Source organism: Dermacentor andersoni, chromosome 9, assembly GCF_023375885.2.
Source record: "Dermacentor andersoni chromosome 9, qqDerAnde1_hic_scaffold, whole genome shotgun sequence".
Taxonomy (NCBI): domain Eukaryota; kingdom Metazoa; phylum Arthropoda; class Arachnida; order Ixodida; family Ixodidae; genus Dermacentor; species Dermacentor andersoni.
The window spans coordinates 17,138,953-17,165,335 of NC_092822.1; the positions used below are offsets into that span (position 1 = coordinate 17,138,953).

General features: G+C 47.8%; 1 protein-coding gene and 1 long non-coding RNA gene across 9 annotated transcripts in view; one reads left to right on the forward strand and one right to left on the reverse strand.

The window, feature by feature from the left end:
- Positions 1 to 26,383, reverse strand: part of LOC126527122 (adenosylhomocysteinase-like 1) — a 270,192-nt gene that overhangs the window by 110,908 nt on the left and 132,901 nt on the right. The window contains exon 1 of one of the 8 annotated variants that reach the window (XM_050174872.3): positions 12,104 to 12,843. The exons of the other annotated variants lie outside the window; for them this stretch is intronic. Coding sequence (XP_050030829.1) covers positions 12,104 to 12,139 — 36 coding nt within the window. The 5' untranslated portion in view covers positions 12,140 to 12,843. Of the gene's footprint in view, positions 1 to 12,103; positions 12,844 to 26,383 lie in introns of those variants that run through there. 8 annotated transcript variants of the gene reach the window in all.
- Positions 6,803 to 7,479, forward strand: LOC140213146 (uncharacterized). Its single transcript, XR_011890121.1, has 2 exons — positions 6,803 to 7,158; positions 7,251 to 7,479. It is a non-coding gene; the product is annotated as an uncharacterized lncRNA (long non-coding RNA).

A 26,383-nucleotide genomic window follows, 5' to 3' on the forward strand; every position in this document is an offset into this window, starting at 1 on the left:
ACGTCCGTCTTATCTTATCTAGCACCATGTCTCCTAAATCTTTTTTTTTTTTGAAGACTGTGACTAATGTTAGCTGACACACATGGTATTTGGCGACCTGGCGGAAGACAATGGTAAGATGACGATAGCTGCATCGTGCTGGCGTCGCCTTCACCATGTAGTGGATACTACATGACATACAACGTGTAATGCATGGACATACTGGACATAAATGCTGACTATAATGATGACGAAGACACTTGCCCTTTTGTGCGCAAGAAGAGTACTATCTACGGAGTCACGGTCGGTAACAAGTTTACTTCCTTTGGTCTGTTGATGGTATACAGCCTTCCAAAGGGTTCGCTTTTTCGTTTTCAATTTTTTAAATTCTATGCTCACACTATAGTCCACAAAAAAAGTGCACGGCTGGGCAAAGATCAGCAGGCTGTCTATGGCAATCCATGGACTTTAAGGAAGAACATCCATAAGCTTTCCACAAATCGCATAAGCAAATATCCGCACTCCCAAATCCGTTACTGTCAGCACAGCCTCACAATCCACCCTGGGGGGAGAAAGGCCTCTTATTGCCACAGCAAAGACCAAACACCGCCATTAATGGGCACCCTACTGAAGAATGGATGATGTCCGCGGGCTAAGACGAGCAAAAACGACTCTCATCTGTGAAGCTGGCCACAGAAAAAAGAAAACTATTTGTAGAAGGACCGCAAATTCAGCTAAGCCTTATCCGGTAATTCAGGTACACTTAAAGGCTGCATATATCGCGGTGAAAATTGCACACGTCAGCTTGAATGTCGATGTTGAGTGCTTAAGAACATGACACACACACAGACATGACACGCCCGTGACACACCCGCACGCACCCTTTTCTTCGATTTCTTAGGCGCACTCGGGTCTACATGGGGACACGCTATAACAACGACGTAAAACCTGAGGACGCTATTCTAGACATCACTTGCGAATTCCTTGGGGTTGTCCAATTCCCCCATGATGGCTTCAGCTGGCTTCTCTCGACTACAATGGGGCCGAAATTTTCCACGATTGACTGAAAGACAGAAAAATGGGGAAATTGGAAGGTGTCCAGAAGGACGCCCTGAGACAAATGGTTAAGACGCGGCTGTCAGTGCGCGCGCAGACTGTTTTCATGCCTTTCCTTGACCGCTGGTCTCTTAGGCTTCGAAGTAAACGGAGACTACACCACTCAAAGAAGCGCACACATATGATCATGTGCGCGTGGATAAAGAAAAATTTCGTCTTATGAGACCAAATGTTCAACAACAACGCTAGCTGGCGCAACATGCGCGTTCTAAATTCGGATCCACACATAACCAATTATTGCTGACTGAAATAGAGTTCAGCGTTCCCTCTTCGCGTCGCTTCATGTTCGCACCTAAACCGGAGACCACTGGCCTGACTGGCCACCCCCTCGAAAGCGCCGTTCTGTTTGGCGGCAGAAGTAGACGACGGGAGCGAAATCATTTGCCGAAACGCCGCCTAAACTAACCTTTTTTCTGTTTCTCCCTCTCTGTCTTTTCTTCCGAGACGCCCACACAGGCTCCTTTCTTTCCTGGGCTCTTCAAAAAAAAAGCACTCACAAGCTCCACCGGCTGCAACCACTTCTTCAGGTACTTCGACAAGGGGGGATCTCTCTTCGAAGGCACACCGCTCTGCGCGTCTCCGTCCACACCACCGAAAAGACGCGACGGAAACCCAACAGGCGTTACACGTTCACTGACGAACGCGGAACGGCGAACGAGGGGGAGGACTCTACGGCCGTGCAACAAGCCTAGCGAAAGAACACGTGGGCACAGAGCGATCTAGAGCTGTCAACGTGAAGAATTAAGAAACAGCGAAAACCGACGAACAACAACAAAAGATGGAGGGGGGGGGGGGGGGCATTCTTGGCCCGGACTCTCGGCGAAAGCCCGCTTTCTTGAGACCCACGAGGGTCGCGAATGACGTAAAGGAGAGGAGGCAAACGCGGGCAAAGATCTACAGCTGAAGAAGAAAGAACGAGAAAGGGCGGGGGAGGGGGAGAAGGAAAAATGGAAGTGTTAAAGTATATAGCGAGACCGTCGGTCCCAAGACAATGGCACGGAGTCAAAGCCTCGTCTCCTGCTACATGCTCCTGTCTCGCGCATCTTTGATCACCCTCGTCGAAGCCATCTCCTCCTCCTTCTTTTCGAAAGCTTATGCTCTGAAAAGTTTCCCGCGGGTTCGTGGCCGAGGGACACGGCACACGTGCCAAGAAGAATCGTTTCGCCTCACCGACAGTGCGCGGTGCCACCTAGAGGTTACAGACAGCTAGACCCTGCGACAATCTTGCCAGTGTACATACGCGCTCATCCAAACGCGCGCTTTCCGTTTCCCGCAGCGGAGATCACTCGCGTATAACGCGTCTTATGGCTTCAATTTGGGAGACAGCCTATTCCATGCAGACTTCCTTCTTGTGACATCTTAAAAAAAAAAAAGGAGGTGCTCTGTGGAATAGGTTTCAGGAAGCTGGGCAAAGCTTTAACAGGGAGAACAATTTCATAGCACGGAACCAGGAATTCCTAAAGAAGGAACTTCTGTGTACTCTGCCAGGTGAACTTGCTTCTTTCACTCTATGCTGTGCCTCTGTTTCGCGCTGTGCCTTTTAAAATGAAGCTACAGCAAGTTTCCAGGAGGCCAGTTACGCTAACGTTCAATTGAGCATCATGAAGTTAAGAAATTCGCAGGCGTAAGTTGGAATCGGTTAGCGCAACACAGGAGTAACTGGAGAACGGAGGGAGAGGCCTTTGTCCTGCAGTGGACTTAAAATAGGTTGATGACGATGATGGTGGTGGTGGCGGTGATGATGATGAACGACTTTCGCATACGTACGCGGCATTTCGGTGAAGGGTGATCAATGAGGGAAATGGGGGGACAGAAAGACAATGAAGATAGCAAAAGATAAAAAAAAAAGAAAGACGAAGCCGCGTAAGTTACAGCCAAGTGCAAAAGCTTTAGGAACACGGAATTCGCAAAAAAAGTTACTTAGACACAGCCTGAAATTCAGCTGAACACTATGGTGCGCTACATATTTCCTTTCGAAGGTGGTTGTATCGATTGCGGAAAAACAGATGCTTTCTTTGGCGGATCCCATGCCTTTCCTTTTTTTCATTTTTTCACTTTGTTCTACAAACCGAATATGAAGGTTATCCCTAAGCACTCGAATTAAATGCGCTCACGCACAGAGGAGAAAGTTAGATTGCGAGATAGTAACACCCATGGAAAAGACTAGCCTCACCTTTATCAGCAGCATGATAAGTCAGAAGCCACCCTTACAAACTCCTGTTTAAAACGTTCCTCGGCCAATTACCAAACCTGCCTAACGAAACAGTTCGTACAATATCCAATACACACATGTTTTTCGTGCGATGATTGCGGGTATGAAATGTCAAATCGACTGCTGACTATCCATTCTCCTTCTAGAATATTCTACAATACATGCGATGCTACTTGCTAGTCCGTTATTCTTTTTATTTAAGTATAAAGATAACTGTTCTAGCGTCAGAACAGCCCAAATACAAGGAGACATTCTAAAACCCGTGACGTCACTCTGACGTACCGGTGGTCAGGTTTCACCGCAAGAATTTAAATAAATTAGGGAAAGCTTGACCTCAATCTCCTTCACTACGCTCGGTGAGAACCCAATGAAACATTCGACTGATAGCTTTCGAGCGCTCCAGAGCGCTCTCGGGCGGTGCGGCTTACATTCGTCTGGTCGAAATGTTGAGTGCTCACAGCACAACTCGCCTGGCTCATTCAGAGCGCTCCAGATTCAGAGCGCTCATCCAGATGGCGGCGCTAGCTCCAACCGCGCTGTAGAAGTCGACCGAGATCCGACAGAATCTCGATCACGTGGCTACTCCGCATGTTCAGGAAGCAGCTACATAGTAACGTTCGGCTAGGTCATGTTTTCTCCGGCTCCAACCTCGAGCCTCCCGCATCGCTGCAAAACCTGGTTGGACAGCGGTGGGAACCAGTCGAACTTACCATAAGAAGCGAGTACAAGCCGCCCGCAAAAGCGCCCAGCACCTCCCGTCTGTGTCTCCATGCTCCAAAAATACGATTCCCGAGAGACGTCACTATTGAAGGAAGTTCGCTTCCAGCATGACGTCACAGAAACCAGCAGCAAACAATTGCGAGGCACACTAACAGAAGTTCTCTCTTACTTAGACAGTGGTGTATCTACCAAAGCACTGTTAGGTCGTCAATCACTGTAGTATACTATACCCCTCCCATCTCCCTCTTTCTTTTTTTAACCAAATGATAGAAAATAATTTTGAAAATATATGATTTATCACTCCAGACCATAGCCCCCGCGGTATAAAGCAGGGGCTATGTCGTTGCGAGGTATCGCCTTCGATTCCCGGCCGCGATGACGAGAGCGAACTGAAAAAAAAAAAAGAATAAGAAGAAAGAAAAATCGCTCGCGTGCTTTGATTTAAGTGCACCTTAAAAGAACCACAGGTGGTCAAAACTATTCCGCAGCCCCGCACTACGGCGTGCCTTATAATCGCATTGTGGTGTTGGCACGTAAAACGCGTAATTTTCTTTTCTTTGTTTTAAGTCAAAGTGATTCAATGTTAGCCCTTCAAAACGCTTGTGCCTCAGAGACAACGTTACCACGTTTCAGCAGCGAACTCTACGCAGAGCAGCGAGCAACCCGAGCTCCGCGGCAAAGACGTTCGCGTTCACTCGGCATTCCGTGCTCGCTAATTAGGAGTGCGCGCGGCTTTCTTCTAGGAAAGAATAACAGTAACAATGATAAAAAAAATATTACTATAGTGCAACCTGTACGCGGCAGAAACGCACAGCCAGATTGCGGCACGAAGTCCCACGCTGGGAGGTCCCTGACAGGACGGGGCAACCGCAGGTCGGGACGAGCCGGGTGCCAGAAGCGAAAGAAGTCCCAAGCCAAGACGCATGGCCGGGGGTAACGAGGCGAACGCAGAGTGACGTAAGAAGGGTGCGACGCACCGCGAGCACGTCCAATCGGAAGCGACGGCGTTCGAGGCAAAAGGGATCGTCGCGCGGGTAAGGTTTCGGTCCCGCGGGGAGCTCAGCGAAGCACGTCGAGGGAAAGAAAGAAGAAGAAAATTCATCACTGCCCGATGCCAAGGCTATATAATATAGCACAGCCGGAAATGTCCATTGGCGAGACTAGTAAATCATTCCTTGAAAGTGCGAGTGGCTTCGTTCAAATGGATTATCCACTTGATATGTCGGTTGAGCATTGATAGTTAACTGATTGGTTTTCACTACTATCAAAGTATGTGTTTTATTTTTTTCTTGCCGCCGACTCAAGAATCGTTTTTCCCTAAATTTGCTATCTTTAAATTGTCTGGAGCGTTATTGTCATTGTCATACGGTGCTTAATGATGCATCACGCTATATATATATATATATATATATATATATATATATATATATATATATATTTATAACACCTTTGATATCCCTCCTGCACGGGCCTTAACTTGGGCCTGCAGTATTTTGCAAATAAGAAAAATATATAAACAAATAGAGCTGAAAGCCCAAAGCTACCCCAATATGGAGCTGAACTTTGAGAGTTGTGGCACAGCGAAGAGCTTACCGAATACTTCGGGTTCTTTATAAGGTCCCTCCACGTGTATAATAGACACGGGCGTTCTAGCATTTCGCTCTCACCGGAATGCGGCTACTGAAAACCGCAAATTCACACCGTGGCCACGTGATCGGACGCTTTAGCATCGCGGTCGGTGAAATGTTTCGATGGGCGCGAGCAGCACCAATTCCACCCAATAAGCCCTCAAAGTTTGTTTCTAAGCAGCAATGAGACGGAAATCGACCCCAGGGGCCACGAAGTTAATTTGGGGCGGTATATACGTTCGCGTTCCGCTTTCGTACAGAAACGTCGGTCAAACTCCCCCGACATTGCGCTGCTCGAAGCGAGCAGTCCTTGCCCCACTGAGGCTGTGCTGACTGCGAGGAGTGACACAGGCCTTGGGTCTTAACGCTTCGGCCCCTCGATAGGTAAACGCTACAGGTCCGGCAACAATGCACGCAATTACAAACTAAACGCGGCAGCTCTTATAGACGTACTCGCACACATATTGTATAGGCAGCCTGGGGAAAGGGGGGGGGGGGGTTATTCTGTAAGTATGCACTTAGTGGACATGTCCATTTCGTCTGCTGCTGAAGTTCTGATTGGGTGGGCTGCGGTAGGCGTCAGAAGCAGACAGGCGGCCCTGGTCGATCAGCACTTCAGCAGCACACGAAATGGAGATGTCCGCTAGGTGGACACTTAGAGTGCACTCCCTCTGGCTTCTTTAATTCAAACGACCATTTAAACGAATTCAATGCTGCAAATATTTTTCGCCTGGCCTAAACCTGATGTCAAACCGAGCAAAACTTCCCAGAAGCGAACCGAAGGTAACTGCAGCGCTAGGTGTCATCATAAAGCAACAGTGATCGCTGAAGTTGGGTGTATTAATATTGCCCCTGGTCAATTTTATCAGGCGCTGCTATCTTCAGTCCTAACGAAGAATTACCAAACATCGAAAGCCTCGTTACCGCTTTCATTACTTGCAGAGCCCCGGTAACCCGTAAAAATATGAAAAAAAAAAAATACTAGAACGAGCGCTCATACGAAAAACTACCGAGTTCAGAACGTGCAAAAGCAGCTAAATTTGCGCGGCTGGCGCGCAAATTGGCAGGACGGCGTTGGCTCGTTATGACAGCTTCGACCCCCCCCCCCCCCCACCTCCCCTACCCCGCAGTTGGGAGAAGGGGGGGGGGGGGGGGCGGCTACCTGTACTTTGCTTGTCAGGGCTGGGGCTTCCAATGCAGCGGCGTTGCGAGCGCTTGGAGTACAGCAACACCTCCTCCCCTCGCTCTCCACGCCGTCTTTTGTCTCCGCAAGACGCCCGTCGACGGCGACGGGAGAGCACGCGCCAGCCGATTACGTCTTCGAACTCCGTCGTCGCGGGACTTCCCGTCGTCAGCGGTTCGAGCGAACGATGAAAAAGAAAAGAAAAAAAAAAAAAGAAGAACCGGCCGGAACGCGGTACAGGTGCCTGCAACGTGCGCCTTCTTTCATAACCAGCAGCGTGATACTGAAGCTAGCCGCCGGCGCTGTACCTGGAGGTGGACGTAAGTCGAACGCACGTGTTTAGCACGTACTTGGCTATTTATGGCGCGCCCTAGTAAGCCACTTTCTTTTTCCTTTTCTTTTCACCGGCTAGTCGCCATTACTGAACCTGGGATTGCAGCGAACGGAAACGCACTGTAGGACGGTGAAACCATTTGTGAAGACGTACTATACTTTCTCGGAGAAAAAAAAAAAAAGAAGGTTTGAACAACGGCTCAAGTCTCCGCATCCACACGGCCAAGCAAGTGGATGGAGACCACGAAGCTGCGTTCGACGTTCGCTTGCAGATGTTAGGAAGTATTTAAACCCGCATTTGCACTGGATGCTCGCTGTGTGTTCAGTGCGTTCTTGTTCTTCCTCTTTCTTTTCAGAGTTCTTAACGTGACGGCGATCGGCTTCCAGCCGTTAAAAGAATGCGCTTGCTGGTAGTGCGACCGAGATGGCGCAAACCTGCATCAAGAACGACTGGTGGCTGGTGATGAGCGTTTCATGCGTACACATCGCCATTCGGAAAGGTGAATCATTTTGTATAACGTTCCCGCTATACGACGCCGGGAATTTCTGGCTGCGCGACCATGGCAGCCCGCGATGAATTCGCCTGCGCCGTAAGGTGAGGACGAGATCTTGACGCACGCATATCCACGGATAAATCAAAGGCACCTGTACTCTGAGCCAATCATGACGCGTTTACCGCCAAGGTCTGCATATTATTGCAACACCCCAACGCTATGAACAATCGAGTGCTTCCGTATAAGACTCGAACTACCCCATATCAATCACTAATTCAAGCCAAAGGTAAGTCTTGCACCGAGTTCACGGTTCCTTTCAAGATCTCGTGACCCCCCCCCCTCCCCCCCCCTCCCCCCCGGCGCAGCCCGGTTATACCACAGCGCGAGATTGTGGATCACGGCAAACCACGAAGATACGTCGAAGAAAGGCCTACAAACTAAGCTGGGGTATAGAAATAACCACGAAACAGCGTTATATAGGTTTCAAATAGTGCGTCAAGCGAAGAGGCATACCACGCACGCGTAAGATCATTATGCATAGTTTGCCACTGAACAGCGTACGATTTTTCTTCGAACACCTGTACAGTGGCAAGCGAACAAACAAGCAAGAAACTTCGATGATATCAGGCGCCATACGTCGCAACGAAAAAAAGAAAAGCAGCTGCACTCCTTCCAGAACGACGAGCTGAGTTACGTTAAAGCACCTGCTGCGCCTGTCGTTGATCGCTACACAAAGTGAAGCAACAAATCGTGGCGACCAGTTGAGTTTTTTGCGCGCTTTTAATGACCTTCCACGTGTGCGTGTGTGTTATCGGTATATGTATTGGTTAACCTTTCGCCTTTGTGTGAAGCTCCGCGGCAAGTTGGCGGCAGTATTATCACCTATAGCTTGCGCCGACTTCGTAATACCCCGGCGCCTTTTACATGCAGCGCTACTTTCCGCATTTTAATCTAGCTTGGAGTGTTGAACTCACGAGAGTGAAAATGGTCAGCCACCCTCCTATCTTGCTTGCGGATCTTACTGCTAGCTTCGATTAAACTATGTTGCCTTAGGGCTGGTTTATTAATGTTTTAGATGGCACCACTCAAGAGCGTGGAGTCAGCCTAATATAGCAGCTAGAAGCGCCAGCGCACTTTTTAGGAAACGTATTATTATCTGTAGTACCGTCGGGCCGAGAGGTAACCGGCGACCTGTAGGTACGCCGTTCGAATCCCGTTGGAGTGCTGCGATTTTCTCCTTCTTTCTTTCTTAGTAAACATCTCGGAAGGCACTTCGGAATTACTTTGGCGGACATCCTAATGACTACGGTAGTAATACAACAATAGATATCCCTCTAAAAAGAAAACGTAGCGTGAATTTCGGCAAAACATTCGTAGGGGAAAAGCGTGCAATTCCAAGCAATCACCTACATTCATACGGGTGTATTAGTTCACTCCAGCACTATTTCTATGGGTTTAAGGGGGCGAGTTATAAACACAACAAAACGCTCTTGAGGATGCAATTTCCCTTAGTGTGTATAGCTTCGTGATTCAATCGGGTCGGAGACAATTTTCCATTTCGTGAATCTTTTTCAACCTTGCGGCCTTCCGCAAAACTATTCCGCCGTATTCACTACTAAACACTTTCAAACATAAACGGGTCAATAAGGTAGTCACTATTTTCACCCTACATATATTCACTTACCCAAAATGTGCTTCGCGGAGCTACCCTCAAAAACTTGACTCAGAAGTCGGGGCATCTTTAAATCTCATTCTCCCTTTCTCTCTTACGCCGAAAGTGGAACTGGTATAATGAAATTTGTTCGCTAAACATGCCCTGCAAGTCATATGATGCATGATGCACATTAGAGGGTTAAAACCACCATGCTTTTCTAAAACTCTCAGTCATTGCTTTGACGAACTAGTTCTTACTAGCCAGTGTCCAAGAATTTATTTTTCTTAAGTAAACTGCAGGTGTACCACAAGGTTTCGTGGAAGGCGACTACAATGAAATTAGACTGAAATTTCTGCGTCAGCTGCTAATACGACGTGCAAATAATGGTTAACACGAGAATGATGCATCACTTACGTGCACATGCATAGGGATGATGGTTACTAGTTTGGCGTGCATACATTTGCACTAACTTTGGCTTTCTGCACGGTTGTGAGCTTTCTCGTGGCCATATATATAATAACAGTTTGTGCGTGCTGCATGGGAACGGCCTGAGCGAGATTAAACTCCGTTTTTTTCCTTGTCGCTTCCTTTTGTCCCTATCCTCGCGAGGTTATTTGTAACCAAATTTGAATAGCCGCAACGATTACTTTAGTTCGGCGTTTTCCTTTGTAACTACTATATGCCACCAACATCTGGATTTTTCCGGCGCAAAACGGCTTTGGAATATAAAAGCGAAGAGAAATATATCAAAACAAAGACAAAACTGGGAGGTTAAACCAGATGATATATTCGGCTGACTACCCTGTACCGGAAATGGGGGGAAAAAAAAGAAAAACGAATCTGCGCCGTATGAGTGTTACCGTCTAAATGCTGCTCAGATTCATCGACCAACTGCGTACCGTCATTTATTAATCCGCCGAAAATTACTCCGCCATGTTTAAGCAGCTCTTAATAATAAGCGGCAGATGACCAAAGTCTTTAAAGGAGCAACAAGAAAAGCCATAACCTGCGTTTTTGAGCAAGCCATACACATCAGTCGTAGAAGGATCTACGTAATTGGAGGGGAGAATGAAAGACTGCGGTATGACTGCTCGTTAACACACTCAGTATGAAACTCTGCGAGTTTTGCAAAGGAACTTATACAGGTCTCTTTCTTTCTTTTTTTTTCCTTGCGTAGCAAAGACAGCGGGCGTGCTTAACCACAACGCATTTAACCAAGACAAACAAATCACTCCGCCATTAAGCGCCACAGCCAAACCCCACAATATGACGAAAAAAAAAAAAAAACTGCCATCATTAATGCCGCTTCAAGCTGCTGCCACTACCGTTGCTGCCTTTGAACTTCAACAAGAACACATGTAAGACAGCATGCCGACAAATACGTTCAAATCGCGATAAATACAAAACGCCCCTGACACACACAGCGAGTAGAAATAACCTCTTTCGCGCACATGCAAAGATATTCCCCAGAAGACCTGCCGCATATTCGCTGTTTATGCGAAGACGTATCAAACAATGCAACGCGCAAAATGTCACAACGCTGCTGCTGCTGAGACGACCAGCTGTGCCGCATAGACGCGCGTAAGAGACGCGTGTCCTTAATTTTCGTTCTCGTAATTATTAGTGGCTAAGCCCAGGTTCTGTGCAACCACTAAACGGTAGAAAACGCACAAAAATGTTCCGTCGTAATAATATTTATCGATCTCCCTAAGTTGCGTGTTCACCCTGCTGAAAAGTATCCGCTTTTATTTCATGTTTTCATCAATCCGAAGACTACTGCAACGCAGCGCCACCAATACAGTTAGTTGCCTGCGCATACGCAAGGCCTCAGCGCTGCATTGCCAATTTTGCTTTTACTAAAGCTAGCTGCACGCGGTCATTACGCGCGACTACACGGCATGCAGCTTGTCGCCTCAGACAAGCGTGCACTGTCGAAAGCCAAGCTTGGCATTCTAACCACGAAACATGTTCTGCAATTGGTTACGCCAGCTTGCACAGGCTATACGTGGATAGTGCTCGACCGCAACCCCGTGATAAACTACGTGTAGCCTTCCGAAACCACCATGAAAGCAGACTTCCCCGCTTCTGAAGTCAGTCGCTGAAGCGTGAAGCATATATTCTTTTTCTTCGCTCTCTCTTTATGCGGCAACCGTATGCAACGCGTTTCCGGCTTAGGAAAAATGCGTACGTAATTATAGTGGTTTCCCCGCTGGCCCATTCGCAGGCAGGTTGAACTCAATAAAAAGAAAAAGGCATCCAGATTCGGCACCTATTCCTTATAGCAACGGCCAGGTAAGTAGCCTTTTGGCTTTCAGTGTGGTTTAGGAATTTGTAAGAATCCGACAAGCACTTTAATAGCTTTGTTAGTATAGCACTGACTTCTCACGCAAATTCAAAGTTATGCTTAAGCTTGCAACCCTTCTTTATTTTTCGTCTTAAGCACGGTAAGTACACGAACTGTGGCGCGTTTTTTAGAAGCTTTAGCACAGCTTGCAGCGGTTGCCCATGGTTCCACTCATGGGACTACCGGACCACCGGTTCGGACTACCGGTTCGGACTACCGGCGAAGCTGTGAGGTCTCATGTGAGCGTCACGTACGGCGAGTCGAGCCCTTCGCCGCTCGGTCCACAATGCCTGTCGTGCTAATACGACCGCGCCTGACGTTCCAGTGCACGCTTGAAGCAGTTAGTAACCCGGCACGAACGTAACGGAAACTACACCCGATAGCACTGCATCAAGAGGGGCAGCGGGTGTCAACCGAAGTTCACAATCTTTACTTTTTACCTTGGCCGACATCTTATCCGGTGGATCGCCGTTCATTGTCGGTGCTCGGACAGCCGGTTTTCCAGGCACGCCGACGAACCAAAACCAGGAGAGGGCAAAATAAATACGAACACGGTATCGTCTCCCTTCAGCAGATGACGGTGCTTTGCCACTCACGAGGCCGCGGTGGTCGACACAGCGGCAAAACTTCGCGTACGTTGGCGGGCCGGTCACAGTGTAGCTGAATGCTGGGAGAAGAAACTTAATAAGGGGAGGACCTTCGTCGCTCGCTAAGACGATCGCAGCGGGAGTGGAGTAACTGAGGTGCAATGGGGGACGAGTTCGCGCTCACCAAAAGAACTTGTGAACCGGGAGGCACAGTAGCAGAACTAGCGCACAAGTAAAGTATAACCAGCAAGTCTTCGGCGCAGGCAATGTCTGAGGTTTGTTTCTTTTCTCTTTCGATGAGGGGTGCTAGGTGCGTGGCGCCGCGCTTGGGAGGATGAACTTGGAGACGCACGTCCTCACACAACACACACGACGAATGTCTGGGGAACACACCGCCAACCGACAGCGAAAGTCCTACAAAAGCATTATAAAACTAGGAGGGAAGGAACAGGCAAAGCGCTGCTCTCGGTTCGGAGAGAGCGCGCCGCACTTAACTCGGCGCCCGCAACACGCCGGAGCAGACGGCGAAAACGCGCTTTGACGCGGCTCCACACAGGACCCGGCGTAGCGCGAGCCCGCCTCCTCCGTCGCCTCCTCTTCGCTTCCTTCTCGTCTGCAGCGAGCTTCGCCTCGCTGCCGCACCGGAAGCCAAGGGCGCCGCCATCGCGCCCAACGATCGCGCGGCAGACGGCGCCACCGACAGCGCAACGTCACTTCCACCCCGATTTGTTTCTTTGATCTTTTTCCTACCTCTCCCCGTATTATTTTCCCCCCTCTCACAGTGCTCATCGCTCCGTTGTCTTCCGCTGACGACCGACAGCGCGCCTTCATTCTTTTTATAAGCGGAACATAAACCTATCTTTCTTTTCTCCTGCTATCATCACACAGGCGCCTATTCCGTCGCCGCTTTCTGCTGTCGCGCCAAGCGCACGTCTGCTTTTAGCGTTTGTCGTTCGCGTTTCCTTCGGGGTGGAGAAGCGTATTACGGCGGAACGCAGATGCGAGCAGCTGCGTTTTCAACTACGAGATAATCGCAGTCGAACAGTCTCGGAAAGCGAGCAGCAAATTGCGAAGGAAAACGCATCCAGAAGGAGCGACAGTTCGTCTCGTATGTAAAGTAGCTTCAAATCGAGCATGGCTCGTCGATCCGTTGCAGCAATAGCACAAACGAAGGGGGTGCAGTGAAAGAAAAAAGGACCTGAGATTCGAAAGAGCACGAAATTGACGGTTTTTGACGTAAGACACTACGGCAACTAAGCTGATGACGCTTTAGGATTGAATGAAACCAGTATCAGAAACATATTCTCCGGCCGGAACTTCACCCTTGTTCCAGTGAACACTGAGTAACAAAACTCTTGAAAGGATTTGGTTTCCACCACAGCGCCGACTTACACCTGCGCTGCTGTCTCACGCAGTCATTCGCCCCAGATCGAATTTTCCCTCCAGCTTGAATAAACGCCCACGTGAAAAGTGATCAAACAAGAGCGCGCCTACGGGACACAGCAAACGCTGACGACATTTGGCAACACTGCTAGGCCGGCTTGGTTCAGTCAGGACAAAATTAGATGACAGTTACGTAACGCTGTCGCATGAATTCAGTAGTTTTGGCGTCACACTGGCGTCAACGTGAATAACTTTTGGGGACATAATTTTTGGGGCCATTTTCTTGTTACTTTTTACAAGAGTGGGCTGAGACTCTCGCGACGCCGGTGTCTTAACTGTTTTCGTATTTCCCTGCGGCGACGCAAAAAAAAAGAAAGAAAGAGAGAGAAAAAAAGATGGGCTGGAGGTTCACCCCTGACGCGCCAGGGTCCGTTTGTTTACGCACCGCCCACTGACTCTCCGAGGGAAAGTTCCTAGCGGGCCGCCCCAATCTTGAACTCGGGGGGCTCTAAAATTAAACGGACCCGAGCCGCGCAAAGAGAACCGACAGGACTCGAAAACAGCGAAAAGAAAACAAGCTATACATCGCGATGAGGAGAGCGAGAGAACAAAAAAGAAATGTAACAGGGGTGGCTGCTCTAAACGCGAGAGAGAAAAGGAAAGCGAGGCTGCCTCCCGCAAGTTTACTCAGCCTCGTGGCACGATGGATGACTAGCGTGATCGGAGGTGGTGCCACATCCACCGACATCGCGGCATCACACGGAAACCGCCACGTGTGCTGCGAAAGTTTTAAATCGAAAAAATATAGGCCGGCCGGGCGCCTATAAATAGTTTCGTTTCTCTACCGCCGAGTTGCCGCGGTGCGCGAATGAGTGATGCTCTTGAGCGCGCCGCCGGCGAGAGCCTCGGGGCATAGCATATAGCTAGGGAAATATGCGCAACACTTTTGTGTCTGAGCATCGTCAGCATGCGATGGCGCTAAAACGAAACAAAACGATAAAGAAAGACTACGACAAGCTTTCGGGGCTTCAGTTGAAACCACTGACAGCGTATGTGGAAGAGCAAATTTGCGCTATCTACCGGATTGCCGACATAAATGATCTCTTGAGAAGGTAAGTATAGCGCTAAGGGTAGTTAGCGAGAAGGTAACGGCGAAATGAGGGAAGCAGTCCTCGTCAGTGAAATACCAGCACAATGGAGAGATATCGTTTTCCCCAAATTTGTTAGCGTCATTGGACTGCGCCGAATCCTCCGCCACCTTCGACTACATTTCCCTTTTCGTGGCAAACATTCCGCCACATATAACGCCGATTGTTTGCTGCATGCACGCACTACGTGAGCTGCCCAGCTCATCTTTTTGTTTTTAATCTTATAATATCGTAAGTCGACGCGTTATGTCCGTAATTCCCACTGACGACTTACCGTAAGCCCTAACGTTAGGCCAATCGTCTTCTCGCGATTAAATCGTTACAATCGAAATCCCGCTAATCTTCCGGTAGCGCTTAACGAGAGAAAGCTTAAAATAAAGACGATCGAAACAAGCCCTCTCAAAGACCACAATGAATCTGCAACTCGCGACGCCGGCTATACGGGCACTTGAAGAGAAAATAAAGCCTCCAAAAAGTAGGGTAAGAGGGGGGGGGAGGGAATTGAAAGAAAGAGAAAGACAGAGATGCAGCACGAAAGATCACTCGACACGAATAACAAATAGGCACGCCGGCACCTAACGTTTTGGACATAAACCGAAAACAACGGCAGACCCACGAAAATTTCAACACGAACCGCAAAGAGCAAACGCAGAGCGGCCCGCTGGAATTGCCACTTTAGGATGACGCGCAGGGGCGGCGTCCGCCACATGCGGCCAATAAGTAAGCAATATCGAACAAGTGGTTCACGTGGACGACATACGTACTCCTGGCCACACAAGAAGGCCGCCGCACACGCAGCAACAACACACGTTCGCCCGCGAAACGATGCGGCCACCGCGCGGGACAACGCACGATAACGACTAGGGCGAAGCATGGGCACTTTTTCGCTTTTGGGTTGCTCTTCGGACAAAGGCGCGGCAGCATCTAAGACACGCACGAAAACACAGAGAGACAATCGCATTTCTTATGTCAGCGACCTAAAAGAAGAAAAACAAAAGGAACAGATATCAAAGAATGAGCTCGGCATTTTCGATGCGCTATAGCCAAGCACGCGCGAATTGCGTTCTGTTGGAAAATCGTGACCTGCTGCAGAAGGCGCAGGCCCGTCGGAGACAAAGAAGGAATTCATTACTGCGCCAGAATATGAATGAATGAATGAATGAATGAATGAATGAATGAATGAATGAATGAATGAATGAATGAATAAAAAAAAACAATATCTGTGGATGAGTTGATGGATGAATGGATGAACGAATGTACAAAAAAAATAAGAATTGAAGAAAGAAGACTATATGGGCCGTTGGGGGAAATCTGCAGCGGTGAGGCTGTCGGGAGCAGCGTTCAAGCCGTAAAGACACCACATTAGCAACTCATGGACAATAACGAAATGGGCTGCGTCGTAACCCAAGTGTCCTCGAATTACACGCTAGTAGGATAGGTGCGGTACTAAAGTTGGACGCCCATTTCAGCGCAAGACGGCGTTATTTGAGTATTTTTGTCGCAGTTGCGCAAGCGCTTCTGCATGCCGTTTCTCTTCGGTTTTTTTATGCACACGTCCATCACATCGTGGATTTTTAAAAAAAAGGTAAACAAAAACGCACAAGTGAACAGCAAATTGCGATCTTCCAGCTATCTGAACGTCAGAGAAGCACAACAGAGAAAAAAAAAACATAACGAGACGACGTTGATGCCACACCCGAACATGACCGCGAGGCATAACGCTCAGCGTGCAAATGATATGCAAATCAGCGACAGCACAGCAATATGTATACTTTACGAGGGAACAAGAAGGGCGGAAGGCAATGGCAAAACGAGCGAGACGTTATAAAAAAATAATAATAAACAAGTTCGCGCATAAAGCACCGATATTGCCAAACCCCAGCCAGCATTCTAATAACACAAATTCTCACGAGCGTATCGCTCGGCGAAGCGTAAAAGAGGTCCCCGTCAGGGGAGGTCTGGACAGACCTGACTGATATGCGACTCCGCGAATTTGACAACAGCGCCTCGCCGTTGCTCCTTTGCAGTGCACGAAACTACGAAACAAAACTACGTATCCGTGGATTTAGCACAAAAGACAAAGGCACAATTACCATATCAGCTTCGAAGCATTATGCTAAGGAGCCACGAAGAACGCGCAGTTGCAGGAAAGAAAGAAAGAGAGAAAGAAAGAAAGAAAGAACGCTTCGGCAAACAGTACAAATATAGCCCATGCACCGCAAACCAAACAACAACTGAAATCTCGCGCCGGAATCCGTTCTCTAAAATGTAAATTCTCGAATACTAAAACTGCGGCGACCATAAGCTTCTCTGTGCCACGATCAGTATGTCATAAACAGCGCTCAAGTTAGGTTATATTTTATAGGCGACGACGCCTTTTTATGCAGTGACCCACTTGCTTTCAGACGTCCAAGGAAAAAGGCAGAAAGAAAGAAAAACGTCACGTCCAGGCATCACTTACCAGCAATGATAAAAAAAGAGTTAAATAGAAGAAACGAAAGAAACGAAGTCAACAATCTAAGCGCAAGGCTGGACTGCAGAGGTCATCCCGTGGGAAATCACTCGAGCGAAAGCCGCGACGGCCCGACACGTTCGGAGACTATCCCCGGAAAAGCCCACTGGCTCTTTGCGTTGGGCTTTCCCTGCGACACGGCTGTCATAGGTGAAGCGAGCTTTGCTGGAAAGATAGGTAGCATTTCAGTGCGCAAGAGACGCTAAACTTATTCGGGCTGCAGTCTGTCAGTATACAAGACGATACGCAAACGCTCAGCTTGCAAACGGCAGAAGCAAGCCGATCACTGTTTGTAACAACATGAACGACACTTTTTCAACACGACAAGCATAAATTCTTGCGCGAGACGCTAAGAGTGGCGTATATTTCTTTCTTGAATATCACCGTAATTCAAGTTTTTTTGTGATCCGTATTTTCTCTAAGTGGAGCAGGTAGTAACTTTTTGTAAGGCAAGTCGCTGTTTCACCCCGAACCCGAAGACAACAATAATAAAACATTCGGAGGCTTAAGGCACACGCACGCACGCACTTGTGTTTATGCCCTTCGTGGTGAATGCTTGTGACCCTTTCCTTTGTCACGGGCGCCCTAATGGTCCGCCTGAGCGCTGGCCTCGCAAGATTTACGCGCAAGTACAGGAACAAAGTTTTGATCGAGCAATCGAATCGACGTACTGCTGTGTGCTCGTAGGGGTTGAACCGCGTAGATCAGCAGTTGGTCGACCGATAAAACAAAACGGGTTAATCGAAAAAAAAAAGATACAGGTTGTTCTTTCGCACGGCCGAATCGATAAGAAGCGCGACCATTAAATTCCGCACAGAAAGCAACACGCATTGCCGAGCAATGTTCGTCGCCGCTGATTCACCGAAGAATGTGGAGGGAAAAGCCCAGAGGGATCGCGAACAGCGCGAGGTCGTTAAGACGTCCAGGCATCACGGAACTATTCTACCCCGGACCGGTGCTTGATCATCGATCGCAACGATCATTACCGTTATTACTATGAACACGCTCAGGGTGCTCATAGAACACACTTTGCGCAATTCCCAAAGCACCCGGAGTTGTTGCGCCGAATGACAAGACGCAATTTGCCGCGTTTCTTTCTTTCTTCCGATTATTTTTTTCTTAGACATGTATCGTTCAAGGCTAAGTTCTTCCACCGAGTTGATTTTTTGTAAGGCTTCGAACTGTCCGAGGTAGCAGATGAACGGTCTTAAGTGTTGCCTAGGCCACGGTCCGTCAGCGCTATTCGTACAAAATGCGCGGTGCACAAATTCTTCGGGTCATCACGTACAGACGACACCCGTACAAATGGGAATGCCTACTCGATATTAAATCAACGATTACTTGATTGGTGAGAGTCTGAAAGTTACTTACTTCCGAGGGATATGTGGCGCCTGTGCTCAAGAAAGTGCCGCGGGTGCTGCTTTCACATTCCAACGCGAGAGGGCCAGGCCAGGACAATTAATAGATCGGATTTCAGATCAGGCGTTCGCGTTCGTACTGCTCCGCGGTGTACACTGAAATGAAACCTAATCAGTGGTTTCGTATTGCAGTTTTTTCGCAAACAACCTAAAATACAATGTCGTGTTAGGCATAATGCAGGTTAGAAAGCAGCATGTTTTCTTTCTTTTTCTATCGGTGTTTTCCTCATGATCATGGCACCTCTTTAACAATTACTACAGCTTCTTTTCTTGCTTCCTACATTACGCTGTGCTTTTTATGGGGTGTAAGAAGCCCCATTCCTGTATTTAGGCTTGCCGAGTTGTTCACTGAAAACGCCTGCGTATTTTTTTTAGGCGTTCAGCATCCAGAAGATTCAGGCAGCCATTGTACGGTCGTAACGACGAGCTCTTTTTTCCAACGCCGAGCCACTGTGCTTCTAGGTAGACACCTTTTGGAAATTATAGGTCTTCTCTTTTTTCTGGAAAGAGTGGCCCTAAAATCGAATGCATCGCATCGAGCTGGGAATGTCAAAATGTAAAGCTGCGAATAACTACGACAGGACCACGTTTCCAGATGAGCGCCAAGGTAAGTTGCTGAAAGAACTATATTCAAACAGGGCGACTGATGAAAGGACACACAGAGGTTCGGAGACTGTTCTGGTACGATTTTGAATATAGTTCTGAAGATGAACCAACAGCCCTCACCAAGATGTTACTAATTGCTGAAAGAGCTTTAACTTATGCAAGAATGATAATGCAAATAAATAGTAGCGGCGCAGAGGAAAATTACGAACCAAAACGTGATGTTCTTGTCACTTAGCAATAACCCGACTTCTAATAAACCAAGGTGTTTATATATGTTATCCTATATAGTGTGCCTTTCATTTTTATGCTCGTACATTTTCTCCGTTAAGATAGCATTGTATTACATACACAGGTTTCTGTTTCTGCGTTCATAGCGTATAGCAAAGCTATACGCGCGTTGTGCTACATTGTTTGTTTTTTTCGCATGTGTTAACTTCTTATGGTCAGCTAAGAGCCAAGACATTCGCGTTGTAAACTTTGACTTGTGATTCAATTACTTTGTCCTTCTTTTCTGAGAGGAACTCAGTCGGAAGCGTGGACACATCAAGGCAAACAGCTGCAAGAAAGGCATTCAGGGCGAACAAGCTTCTAAGTAACTCTCTAATTACTACAGGCATATCGCGCCAACGCACATGCGCAGATAGTTTCTACGGCTGTGCGGCGATCGGAGGTGGAAAGAGGGAGAAGGTAACGTCGCTAAGGTCACGTGGGCAGCTACGAGAGTGCGTGAGGGCGAAGCGCACTACTGCTCGTGCAACTACCACCGGCCGCACGTGCTGGCGCAAGAAATGACGTGGCATCGTACGTCGCACTTACCAAACGGAAGTCACGTGGGTGAGAGTGGGCGGGGCAGCGAAGGTCCGCTCGACGGTCACGTGAGGCGTGAAAAATTAAGCGTGATCAGAATGAGGGCTTCGAAAAGAGAGGCAAACACAGCACGACAACTATAGGGACACATGTTCCGAGATTGAAAAAAACCTCGGAGAGGAACACCGGCAGGATAGCTCAGACTTGGCAAGACCAGCGCTTAGAAGAAACGCAGTGAAAAGAACGACACATACACTCTGCTGACTAGCAACCTAGTGATGGAGTTCGTCGCCTCTTGCCTTGAAACTTTATACAGCATCAAAAGTCAATAGACAAAGGGAAAGGATTAAGGATGAATGGGGTTTGGATTGGGAGAGCATGGCGACTCGGGAAATATTAAAAATATTTATTGCGCGCACGCACACACGCACGCACACACGCACGCACACACACACAAGGAGACATGTCTATCAGCACACCATCTCGTTGACTGCATGAAAAAGAAGTATTGTATCTGTCGCGACAGTTGTGCCTAAGTGGAGTTCCCAATTCCCTTTTCTTTTTTTTTTATTAGGGGAAAAAGGGGCGGGGGAGGGGGTAGGGTTTGCATAACGTTTCAAGCTAGGAAGCAATAAAGTACTACGGTCGATAGTTAACACAATGTGTGAGAATCCTTCTTTTCTGTGTGCTTCGTTTAAGCGCTGGTCTTCCGAAATCTGAGCTATGTCCCACACCAACCGGCATGAGTATCTACCTTATTGAAACGGAAGAACGAGTTGGGAACACCTGCGGCAAGCGTGCTTTTACAGGATGCTATTTTCTTATAATGTTATTTTAATCTCAAGCTTCATACGCTGATTCGTTGGAGAGAAATTTAAAAATACATGTTTCTTGTTATTTTTTTTACATCTTCAGTTTCATCTTGAACTCGGAAAGCCAACCATGCGATAATAAAATTTAAATGAGTCTAAAACTTTAGAAAAAAAAACATCATGCTCGCCCCTCGTCCAAATCATATTCAAATTCATACGCATGAACGCGTTATAAACAAAACGTACCACTGCGAGAACTTCCAAAATGCCGCAACGCGATAGAGGCGCACTATACGTAGCACGCTGTAAATCTACGCACCATTGTACGCTATATTTCTTGCACATTCTAGCCAAGTATCGCTGCTCTGCTATCGACAAACTCTCGTAAACGAGATGTACCGCGGTGAGATACAGTATGTGCGAGAGAGAGAGAATCTTCGTGATCGCCTTGAATGGCGAGAAGAAAGAACAAAGCGACAAAATATAAATCGTAAAAAGGCTGAAGGCATTGAGAAGACGTCCCGCCAAGCCTCTCGAATGACGTCCTCCCAAGACATGGACCAAGCGACGTCGTGCGCAGCAGCGCGGATATCGACAGCGGATGTCGTCGCTGAAGATCTCGGCGCTGAGAAAGATCAGGCGCTTTCAGCACGCGTAGGCCACGTCACGCGTCGAATTTTAAACACTCGCACTGCAGAAAGCGCGCAATGATTCGTCAAAAGACGAGAAGTCGACAACGACGGCTGTACCCGACAGCGTCGTCAGAAACACGTTTTCTCATTGAACCGAAGAGTAGCGAACGTCAGTGAAGATGTGCACTTCGGGTATCGAGTGAATAAAGCAACACAGCTCATCACTACAGCTACGCCTCGCGAAAAAAAAACACTGGCTGCCGGCCGATTTCAAAACTCCAGACTCGCGTTCCCTCGTGGTTTTGGGAGGCAGAGCCACGATCGCTGTCTGGCACAGGATTCGCACGCGCGACGCGATGACAGCTTCGCGCTGTACGAGGAAGGCATCTCATTTTCAATGCACGAGAAACGTGTATTGGGTGGAATAGAAATAAGCAAAAGACATCGCGGAAGCATCTGTCATGCGTACGCACGTTTATCTGACATGGCGCGCTTGACTGCATGTGCTCTCGTCTAAGCAGCCGTGGTCTCTCCTTCTTGTGGTCGTTATTCGCGTCGTGCGAGAAATGTTTGTCGTTGATGTAGTTTTCGTTTTCTATACGCGCGCGCCGTAAGCATAATAAAAACCACGCCGCACATATATTTGGTGTTTCCTTTGAAAGCAGGAAGAATTGCTAAGCGTATCCGAACTAGCCTGCGCCTAACGCAAGATTGATTGATTGATTGATTGATTGATTGATTGATTGATTGATTGATTGATTGATTGATTGATTGATTGATTGATTGATTGATTGATTGATTGATTGATTGATTGATTGATTGATTGATTTATCGCGTTTACCACGGCTGATGAGGGTAGCTATATGGGCCCCTTGTTGGTATGTCATCTTCTACTTTGTTATAGCGCAGGCAATACGACCGGGGGCACATTAGACAACACAAAGCACTAACGTTTTTTTCACATAACTATAGCACTTTGTGCTTTTTAATGTGTCTTTTGCCCGGTCGTTATGCCTGCACTACAACAAGAGAGAGAAGAGACAGAGAAGGATATAAGGAAGGTAGGGATGTTAACCAGTCAAGAGTCTGGTTGGCTACAGTATACGCCGGGGGAAGGGAGAAGGGTAAGGGAGAGAAGGGAGAGAGAGAATGTATAGAGACGTTCACAGACAGTCAATGAGTCAAAGTACAACAAAGTAGAAGATAACAACCATGGGTTACGAGGCACATCGAAGGGGATGGGTGTGAATTTTCACTGCTAGGGGTCTTTTTATCGCGCAATGAAACAATAAGCAGACGAAGCGTTCTGACATTTCGCGCCTCGTGGCTCCAGAAGGCCGCAGTCATTGTTGGAACTCGATCCCGGACCCTGCTCTCCAAATCAACCAACCCTGGGCACTGAGCCAGCACGGCGAGCCGGCCTCCAGCAAGAACCATGCTCCAAAACCCTAAACCCCGTAGGAGCAGATCTAGACTGTGGAAGGAACGAAACAACAAGGACACCATATGATAGGACGGAAAAAAAAAAAAATGAGACGCAACAACGCGAATAGACAGCGGCTTCATCGTAATTGAACCGAGGAATAACCGACACGCTCCGCGAGATGGCGCATATTATAAAGTCTCAAAACCAAGCTAGAGTGCTCATTCCGCCTCGGGCGATTTGAGCACAGCATTGGTGCAGTGGAACGCCCCATACATCGCCTTTGAAGAGCCACCGCAGCTTCCATGAGAAGGTTTTCCTACAAGGAAATTGAACACAAAACAAAAGCGGGCGAGTTTTTCAGTGTTCTGTCTTGCTTAAATGATAGCTATTGCTCATGGTTTGAGCCATTTCTAGGAAAAACGCCTTGAGGACACCGAGACGTTCAGACGAGGTATTTTCCGTCTCCTGACTTCACCCTTCTCACTACCGTGCGCTGCGCTATAAGCGAAGTTTCCATCCTGAAGCCAGTGCGGCTGCCTACTCTTATTTCTACAACCGGCATTCAATCACCGCTGTATCCGGCATCTACTATCGCTGAAAAGAATACTGCCAAAGAAATGAAAGGTTCTTCAAATAGAATTATTACGTAAATGTACTTCCGATAGAAACTCCAGGTGTCTCTTGCGCACGGGGCATGCCGAAGTACGTCCTCGATCACCTCTTCAGCTGGACGTTGACGGACTCACGCTAGCAAAACACAGTTACTACGCGTCTTGGTTAAACCTCTTCACATGTTTGGTGCGGCGGTGCGTTGTAGCGCCACCTGGCACGCTCGCTGCGAATGACTGCTATTGCTTATATTTCATTACATAATTGCCTCGCGTTTTTCTCTTTCTTTTTTGTTTTTTCATCTCATTTGCATCCTACCTTTATACTGCATGATTAGACATGACTCACAAGGGGCTAGAGAATAGATAACACGCAAGAGAACAAACATTATGTATAACTATAGCTATCGGAAGTAAAATTTTGAGTGATTAAACATTTTGGAGGCGCATATGTGACAGAGAAAAGGTTTCACAAATATGTACAAACACTTTTTTTCTTGCTGCATGTGTTTCTTTTCTTTTTGTCGGTCGCCATAGCAAGTAAAACCGCCGTAGCAAGTACGATCGATCGTATTTATTCGTGAATGTATGCATTAACTGCGATATGCATGCATTACATGTAAATGTACAGATCTCATGTAATACTCCTTGATAGGGGCATTTGAAGCAATCGAAGAAACGAAAAAAACAATTAAAAGAAAGGACGCATCGGATAAAGACAGAGGTAGAGCGGTTCTTTTCGTCCACTTCGTAATAACGCTCACTGCGCTTCCGATCACGAACTCTCCCATTTAGGGCAAAAAGCTGCCTTAGTTTTTTCTTTTCGAAGCTATTTAAGACTCGTCTGTGTCATTCACCCGCTCGTACAATGTTTAATGTTACCTCTACGGACGTAGTAATGCGACTCATTTATATTTCTTTCAATACACTACTATCAAGCAATCAACTGCGCGGCACGTATTCTAAACGGCAGAACAATTTTAAACACAATCACTTACAGTGAAGGATATAAAGAAAAAAAGGTAGGAGCCCTTTCTACTGCGCCTTACAGAGACATGTTTGCTACCGTCTCTGACGTGAACGTCTTGGCACTGCTCCTTCAGGGAACTTCGATTATTTCATTCACAGACACAATATGTACTAGCACTGGGTTTAAAAAAAATACATACTCGTATATTTGCACAACGAAACAAAGAGAAAAAAAAGACAGGGAAAAACCAAAACAGGAACGCGAGCCGTTCCCTCTCTGTACCACTACTTCCTCTTTCCCAGCTTTCTTTTCGCTGCCGTAGCCTTGAGCGCGATATACGTACAAGGCGACCAGGGAAGCAGGATATGAAACTGGAAATGCAGCAGCTCGCCCGCACCCAGGGAAGGACACCGGACGGGAAAAGGGGAAAACGTAGGCGCACGGAGCCCGCCGACCCTTCCCCATCCGCCTTCCCGCTCCTTCTTCCCAACATTCCCTATCCACCTCCTTGTCTCGGTTGCGACAGCGGCCTGCCCGAGCCAATGGCAGGCGGGTGTCAGTGTTGGACGACCTTCACTTTAGTTATATATATATATATATATATATATATATATATATATATATATATATATATCCTTACGTGCGTTCTGCTATATCTACGCGCTCTAGTCTCGGCCACGCCAACCTCCGCTTCCGTTTTAATTCCCTGTACCGCGGCCGCTCAATAAATAGCAGGGTTGCGTGCGCGCGGCACGTTTCCACCTAGAAGGCGCAGCAGGCGCTATGAAGGTAAGGTGATGCACCGATGGCACGTCACGGTAGTGTTTTCCGGAGGGAGGGCCAGCTGCCTGCCTTCTGAGTTACAGTTATTATTACTTTTTTTTGCGCATACACGATTTCGCTACGATAGCAGTCGTATTGTGTAAGGGGTAGCATGATTTTTTTTTTTTGCGTGCAGCCAATTATCTACTCTTTCAAAGGCTGATTTACATCAACGAGTGAGGCTATGATTAGACTTGTCGCTCCATTCACCCTCCACAGCTGCCAACACAGCTAACTAAGCCGTGTTTGTAAAGCCGCCGCCATCGAAAGGAGGTTACGCACCCATTCAATCTGCAGATCACAACGATTGTTTTATTGAACTGCCGAAATATCTTTCGTACAGTTTCGTAGCTGCGTGCCTTCTTTGTGCTACGTCGCCGTTCACACAACGTCTTGCTATAGGAGCGCTTTATTTTTGTTTTGTTTTTCTCGGTACCACCTCTTCTTTTCAGCGCGTGAAATCATCGCACGGAGCACGGCCCGTATTCAGAAAACAATTTTCTCGCGCCAGAACTGTTCGTAAGAGCAGATGACATCCAATCATGGTGTTGGAAACATGGATAGATGCAAGAGGAGGATGAAGAAGGGGCAGGGCGGTATGTTGCAACCAAACGCTATCCAGTTTGCTGTCCCATATATACGCAGGAGGGAAACGGGGAAGTGAGAGAATATAGCATTAGGCTAAGGCGACCGACAATGGCACACAGTTCTCCCGAACGAGAAAAGCTTTGCGAATTCGCCCACAGGATCACAATCTCGGATCACGTTCGCAGCAGAGCCCACCTCCGCATTTCTCTCGATGCACTCTAGCGCGAAGGAACAAGCACTTTACTTCCTTCCCTGGAGAGTAAGTCGACGACTGACGCCGTCGCAAGCTGCTGGCATTTCGCGAAGCTCGACTTCCCTCGGGCTCGACCGCTCCCTAGGATGTTGAAGTCGGCGCACTGTCATGAAACGAAGCAAACCTGCACACTCGTATACCCGTGTCG